This window comes from Onychomys torridus, chromosome 11 (genome assembly GCF_903995425.1).
Source record: "Onychomys torridus chromosome 11, mOncTor1.1, whole genome shotgun sequence".
NCBI lineage: Eukaryota > Metazoa > Chordata > Mammalia > Rodentia > Cricetidae > Onychomys > Onychomys torridus.
This window is the reverse complement of record NC_050453.1, coordinates 88,971,597-88,979,158: the sequence shown is the minus strand read 5'-3', so window position 1 is coordinate 88,979,158 and position 7,562 is coordinate 88,971,597. Positions and strand designations below refer to the sequence as shown.

Below are 7,562 nucleotides of genomic sequence, written 5' to 3'. Positions count from 1 at the left end.
ACAAGTGGTCCTGTGAGGGCTGACAATAATGTAGTTAGCCATGGGGAGTGATTATACTATCTCTCAAGCCAGCTTTGAGAGCCTCGTAAGTTCTTTTCTCTGGCATCTAATCTTTCTCTAAGTTTGGTCATCGATTCCCTTACCACACCTGTATGATCCGTGTAGAAGCAACAGTTTTCCTTCAGGGCAGCGCACAGACCACCTTCCTTTAAGAACAGTAAGTCCAGTCCTCGTCTATTTTGCAGGACCACTTCTGATAACAAAGTTAGAGACCTTTCTAAGGCAGTAACGGAGGTCTCGATTGCTCTCAGGTCTTGTTGGACTGCCGCTTCTAGGATCCCCAACTGCCTACCCCGGCTAGTGCTCCTGCTCCTAGCAACACGGCTAGGGTGATACTAACAGGTTCTCTGGGGAACCGAGTCCTGCCCGCAAAGTGCTCCTCGAACTCTTCAGCTGGGTAATAGACTAGCCTTGGATAGACTTGGACAAGGACGCAAAGTCTCGGGACTGGTTGAAATTAGCAACCGAGACACATGGGGTGAGTCCTGTGTTGCATGCCCAGTAAAGACCAGGGGCTGGGACAAGGAAAAGAGACTGATCTGTGGAGGTGATGCTTTCTGTTTGGGCGCAGAGATTTCTCTCCGAAGCAGTGGGGTGTCCCAGACAAGTTCCCAAGCCAGTCACTTCAGGTAAAGTTAACATGTGTTTTGTCCCCCAATTACAGCTAGTCGAGGTATTGTAAGTGAATTTTGCACCTATAGCCATTCCCTCATAGTAAGGGGGGCTAGCTTGAAGACAGAGCCAACAGGACTTAGTGAGATTGGGGTAGGTCGAATTTAAAGCCTGATATCCTCCTCTTATTAAGTCCACGAGTCTCTCTCCTGACCCCGGGGGTGAGAGATTCACCGGAGGGTCTGGGATATCCTGTGGTGAGGGGTGGACCTCGGGTTGGAGGGTCTGGGACATAGGGGTGTGAGGTCGGACCGTTTGTTGATAGACCTTAGGTGAGAATCCCTTTTGGTCCATAAGGACTGTGTTTGGGCCGACGGCTGTGCGCGTTAGCATACTATCCTTATTTAACCTTATCTTAAAGAGGAGCCTGAAATCATCTCCATGGGCATAGAATCTCAGACCCCAGGTTCGGCCCCTATACCAGTCGGCTAAGGATGTGGACTTTTTCCCTTCAGCGGTGAAAGTTATGTTTAGTACATTGCATAAAGGGGTGCTCTGGCATCCAGTGACATGTCTACCCTGAGATTCAAGGTTCCCAGGGGGGCAGGGATTGTGGGGGCCAAAAGGACTGCTAGCTGGTTCAGGATGAGTGACATTTCGGCCTACCCGGATCCAATCCCAACTAGAGCTAGGTTTCCAGTATGTGGTTCCAGTGGTTTCACACCCCCAAGCCTTACAGTATAGGGATTCTGGTCCCCCGCACCTATGAATCCACCCTCTTTTTCTTCCATCTCGGGGGCATACATAGAAAGGTAAATAGTTAAGGAGACACCTCCTCAGGGGGGTGGCACATCCCTGAATCCTTCCCCTGGTCAGCAAATCATTAAACATTCCCCCTCTAACTGTTAGGGGAAGGACGCTACCAGGTTCCTGTTTCGGTAGGTCCCAGGTATCTAGTCTGGCTGCCAATTGGCAAATGTCAGGTTGGAGAGTTGGCCACCAAGCTCCCAACGGGTGGCTTGAGCTAGACACTGTCCATACCACATTTCCCGTCCCAGATATCACTTGCCAAGTTTGTGGTTGTGGCCGGTGGGGGGTTGTCTGGCCAGCTTCTGCGCCTAATGCAGAGCTTGAAGGGATGCTCAGTCCACTCCACAGTCCAGTCCAGATCAGCCTCCAGGTCAGGGACAGGGGCAGGTTTGAGATGGGAGCCATGAATCCAGGCAGCAATCCCGTCCACCTTGACTGCCGTCGGGGTGGTCAGCAGGACTTGGTATGGTCCCTTCCACCGGGGTTCCCAAGTCTGCTGCTGGTGTCTGCGGACGTATATGAAGTCCCCCACATGGAACTGATGGGCAGCGCTGTCCCCGCCGGGTTGGTACGCCGCGACAGCTGCTTCCACAGTGTATGTTGGACAGATGCTAAAGCTTGCAGCCTGTCAGACAGAGAGGAAGGCATGATTTCCCCTTGCTGGATGGTTAGGTTCTTAACTGGGGGTGTACACCCAAAGAGCAGTTCAAAGGGGGTAAGACCCATGAAGGAAGGGGTATTTCTAGCTCTAAAGAGGGCATACGGTAGGAGCATTGTCCAATCTCTAGAGCCAGTCTCCATGGTCAATTTGGTTAAGGTCTCCTTAATGGTTCTGTTGGTTCTTTCTACCTGTCCAGAACTTTGGGGTCTGTATGCACAATGCAGCTTCCAGTCCATCCCCAGTATTTTTGTCAGTCCCTGCCTTACCTGGGCCACGAACGCTGGGCCATTATCTGACCCAATTACCTGAGGCAGTCCAAATCTTGGGAAGATTTCTTCCAGGATTTTCTTAGCGATTATTGCTACAGTCTCCTTTTTGGTGGGGTAGGCTTCTACCCATCCTGTAAAGGTATCTACAAACACTAGCAGGTACTTTAGGCCATACTTAGCTAGCTTTACCTCGGTGAAGTCTACTTCCCAATGCTGGCCAGGGCGGGTTCCTCGTAGTCTTTTTCTGGGGGCCAGTTTCCCAGGATATGCATTTACCTGCTGGCAGGCCCAGCAAGCAGCTACCACCTTCTCTGCCATTTGTTTCTTTTTAGATGGGGAGAGGGTCTTATCTTCTGCAGTCAGCTGGATCAATTTTTTGCTGCCCAGATGGGTTAATTTGTGGATCCTTTCCAGAGTGTCTTTCAGAAGTTCCGGGGGTGGAGCCCCTTCAGGGGCTGGATCCTCCGGAGTTGAGGCGTGAATGGTCAGGCTCCTTGGATCCCGGAGGGCAGCATCCTTTGCCTCTTGATCGGCCTTCCTGTTTCCCGCGGCCACTGGGGAGTCCCCTTTTTGGTGCCCAGGGCAGTGTACGATAGCCAGCTCTCGGGGCAACATTACAGCCTCCAATAGGGCCTCAATTTCTCTTTTATTTTTAATTTCTTTTCCGGCTGAAGTTAACAGTCCCCTCTCCCTGTATATGGCCCCATGCACATGCACGGTTGCAAATGCATACCGGCTGTCTGTGTAGATGGTAGCCGGTTTACCGGCTGCCATGGTAAGAGCTTGGGTGAGCGCAATCAATTCGGCTTTTTGAGCCGAGGTTCCCTCTGGGAGGCTGCTAGACCAGATAACCTTATTTTTGTCCACTACTGCCGCTCCCGCTCTCCGCTGGCCCTCATTTAGGAAACTGCTGCCATCTGTATACCATATCAGGTCAGGGTTGGCCAGCGGTTGGTCTGTTAAATCTGTCCGGACCCCAGTTTCTTCCACCAGAATGGCACCACAATCGTGAACCAGCACCCCCTCCTCTCCTTGTTCAGCAATTGGGAGGAGAGTGGCCGGGTTTAGGACAGCTGGGGGCCCGAAGGTGATGCGGTCCCTGTCCAGAAGAGTCACCTGATAATAAGTGGCCCGAGCATTGCTAAGCCATCGGTCAGGCGGCTGGCGGACAATGCTCTCCAATGCATGGGGAGCTATAACAGTCAGATGCTGTCCCAAAGTTAATTTGTCCGCGTCCCGCACCAGCATGGCTGCCGCAGCCACCACCCTTAAACAGATTGGCCATCCCCTGGCCACAGGATCTAGCCGCTTGGATAGGTAAGCGGTTGGTCTTTTCCACGGACTGAGGGCTTGTACTAGGACGCCAACCGCCACCCCACCCTTCTCATGCAAGTACAAGGTGAATGGCTTACTCACATCCGGGAGAGCAAGTGCCGGAGCGGATAAGAGTGCCCTCTTTAACTTTTCGAATGCAGCCTGGTGTTCTTCCTGCCAGACAAAGGGGGTCTTTTCTTTTAACAAGGGAGAGAAGGACTCTGTGATGGCAGCGAACCCTGGAATCCAAAGCCAGCAGTACCCAGCTGCGCCCAGGAATTCACGTAACTGCCGGTGGTCCGTTGGAGCAGGTATGCTGGCCACGGTTCGCTTACGAGCGTCGGTGAGCCACCTCCTTCCTCCCTCCAAGGAGTAACCGAGGAAGATGACTTTGTTTTGGTAGATCTGTGCCTTCTTGGCAGACACCCTGTACCCCAGGCTGGCCAAGGTATCCAGAAGTTTCTCAGTCCCTTGTTTGCAGGCATCCCGAGTCTCAGCTGCCAGGAGTAGATCATCTACATACTGGAGGAGGGTGACATCAGGGGTGGTTTCTCGATACTCCCGAAGGTCTCAGTGTAGGGCCTCATCGAAGATAGTTGGAGAGAGTTCTTAAATCCTTGCGGAAGTCTAGTCCATGTCAGTTGCCCTGTCCCCCCTCCCTCAGGGTCTGACCATTCAAAGGCAAAGAGCTTTTGAGAATCGGGGTGGAGGGGGAGGCAAAAAAAGGCATCCTTTAAATCCAGTACAGTATACCAGTTGCGCTCTGGAGGTAAGGTACTCAAGAGGTTGTAAGGGTTGGGCACTGTAGGGTGAATGTCTATTACCTGGGAGTTTACTTCTCTCAGGTCCTGGACTGGTCTGTACTCATCTGTTCCTGGCTTCCTTACCGGCAGGAGCAGAGTATTCCACTCTGATTAACATGGTTTCAGTATGCCCAGTTCCAGAAACCTCTTGATGTGGGGTTTTATGCCTTCTCGGGCTTCTCGACTAAGCGGGTATTGTCTTACTCGCACTGGTACCGCGGTGGGTTTGAGGGTGACCACCACCGGGGGTTGCTCCTTAGCCAGTCCGAGGCCCCCTGTCTCTGCCCACGCGTTAGGGAACCTATGAATCCACTCCTCGTTGTATGGTGAAACAGTGGCTACAGAGGCTTTTGCCACCGCTCCATACAGACGGTATTCCTCAGCAGCTGGAAGTTCTAGCGTGAGGAGATGGAGGTCCCCTACTTTTGGGTGGGCAAATTTTAATTCTGGGCCCCGAGAGGTAAAGGTTATCTGAGCTCCCAGTTTTGTCAGGAGGTCTCTACCTAATAGGGGTGCCGGACAGTCAGGTAAGACCAGAAAAGAATGTTGCACAGTACCTTTTCCCAAGTTAACTGTTCTCTGGGTGGTCCAGGGTCTCTCTCTGCTTCCATTTGCTCCTTGGACCAGTGACTTTCGGGTAGACAGAGGGCCAGTGGATGCTTGATGGCTGAATAGACTGCCCCCGTGTCCACCTCAAAGTCCACTGGGGTCCCCTTCACTTCAAACGTTACCCGGAGTTCGGGGAGGGGGTCCGAACCCTGACTCCCTCAGTCCCCAAGGGTGAGGATCTGCTGGCCCCACCCTTTCTGCTTCTTCGGGCATTCTCTGATCCAATGACCCTCCTCTTTGCAGTAGGCGCATTGATTTGGTCCCAAAGGAGGACGGCCTCCCCGACCTCCTCCTCCTCGCCCCCGCGGCCCCAGCCTGTCTCTTACCGCGGCTGCAAGAATCCGTGTTAGATCCCGATTTTGGCGTTTCCGCTGCTCTTTTTCTTTTTCCTCTCTTTGTTTTTCTAACCGAGCCTCTTTTTCTTCCGCGGTCTCCCGCTTATAATAGACTTTTTCTGCCTCTTTAACCAGGTCCCTCAGGCTCAGCCCTTGTAACCCATCTAATCTTTGCAACTTCTGCCGTATATCTGTGGCAGACTGCCCTATAAAGGCCATGCTCACTGCTCCCCTCAATTCCTCTGACTGTGGGTCAAAGGGTGTATACCTTCTATATGCTTCCATGAGTTTCTCAAGAAAGGCAGAGGGGGTCTCTTCAGGCCCTTGAAGAACCTCGCCTACCTTAGCCAAATTAGTGGGCCTTCTGGCCGCTGCACGGAGACCTGCCATTAGAGTCTGGCAATAGAGGGACAGATGCTCCCTACCTTCCGGAGTGTTCGGATTCCACGTTGGGCGCCGCAGGGGAAAGTGCTCATCAATGAGATTGGGGAGCTGAGTTGGCCGCCCATCCGGTCCAGGGACCAACTTCCTAGCTTCCAGGAGGATGCGTTCCCTTTCTTCTGTGGTGAAAAGGACCCCCAGAAGTTGCTGGCAATCATCCCACGTAGGCTGGTGGGAAAACATGACAGACTCTAGGAGTCCAGTTAGGCGGGAGGGGTCTTCAGAAAAGGGTGGGTTATTATTCTTCCAGTTATACAAATCTGAGGAAGAAAATGGCCAGTATTGGAGGGCAGGCATGTCTCCTGCAGCCCCATCATCAATAGTTCCCCCAACGGGCCATAGGGGCAGTGTGACTGCCGGTGGGGCCTCATCATGAGGGCGTGCCCTTCTCTGGCGGGTGCCCTGTGCAGGCCCCGGAAGGGGAGACCGGGGCCAGTCCGGATCCTGCCCCTGCTGGCGGCGGCGGCGGCAGCGATCTGTAAGGCGGTGGGGGGTCTAGGTCAAGAGAAATGAGATCAGCCTGAGACTCTGGCAGGGGTGCAGGTGTCGGGATCAATGGGGGAGGGGAAGATTTAGGCGAATCAGAGGTTTTGGTTAGAAGGAGAGAGGTATGATCAGTAGGTGGTGCAGATGGGCCGACCTGAAATGACCGGACCCACTTAGGCAGGTCCACAACTAAATCTTCCCAGACCCAGATATAAGCTTGTTGGTCCGGATGCCCATGTGAACCTGGAATGAAGATTTTTTGTTTGACTGCTCTGATTATATTAAGATCAAAAGTACCATCTACCGGCCACCCGACTCCGAAGGTAGGCCATTCAGATGAACAGAAAGTCTGCAATTTCCCTTTCCTCACCCGAACCGCCAGGTTCAACTCGCGGTCCGTCACTGCCGACCAATGAGAGAGGGTTAGGGACAAAGGGGTGGAGGCAGACTTGGCGGCCGACTGTCCCATTCCAAACAAGTAGATACCGACACAGAAGGACACAAAGATAGAGACACAACAGACAAACAAGACAAGCCGGCAAAATGGTAGGGAAAATGAAGCCAAAAGATTGTCTATTGGCCCGGGCCATCTGAAAAATCTCCTAGACAAAAGGGAATCAGACGGGGCCCCTGTTTCAGGGTCCCCACACTCCGGAGCGTCCTCCAGGGCTGCAGCCTGTGGGTTCAGGACACGTCTGTCCCCCACCGTCCAAGGGTCCTCACAGGCCGCTTGAACAGCTGCTTCTCTGCCGACTCACCACCATTCTTACCAATCTCGGTGGGACCTCCAGATGTTAGGGTCGGCGTACAAAACAGAGAGCTTCACTCCGATATCGGGTCACAAATGAAGCTTTATTTTTTAGGCACGAGGCTCGTGGGACACCAGCACGAGGAGTAGCTGGTGACCCCGAGTTTAAGGCTCACAGGCCTTTTATGAGGCAGTTCTACCAGGACAGGGGAGTGGGGTCCCTCAGAGTGCAGACACCTCAACGCCAGATGTCTCTATGGTCTTTTCTCAGAGTCTGGGTAGGTAAACGAATTCCAAGCTTATCTAGCAAGGGGTTATTTGGCAAGCATTCTTCTTAAGCAATTCATCTTTCAAACACAACCCCAGGGGTTATTTGGCAAGCATCCTGTTAGCACAGCATGGTGGGCTAACTTT

General features: G+C 52.9%; 1 protein-coding gene across 1 annotated transcript; it reads right to left on the bottom strand.

Moving 5' to 3' along the window:
* Positions 1-1,640: 1,640 nt before the first annotated feature.
* LOC118592767 lies at positions 1,641-6,222 on the bottom strand. The gene is given in 4 exon segments (XM_036201831.1): positions 1,641-2,061; positions 2,064-4,329; positions 4,332-5,182; positions 5,185-6,222. Coding segments are annotated over 4 exon segments (4,509 nt in total). The 5' UTR covers positions 6,212-6,222; the 3' UTR covers positions 1,641-1,696.
* Positions 6,223-7,562: the final 1,340 nt, after the last annotated feature.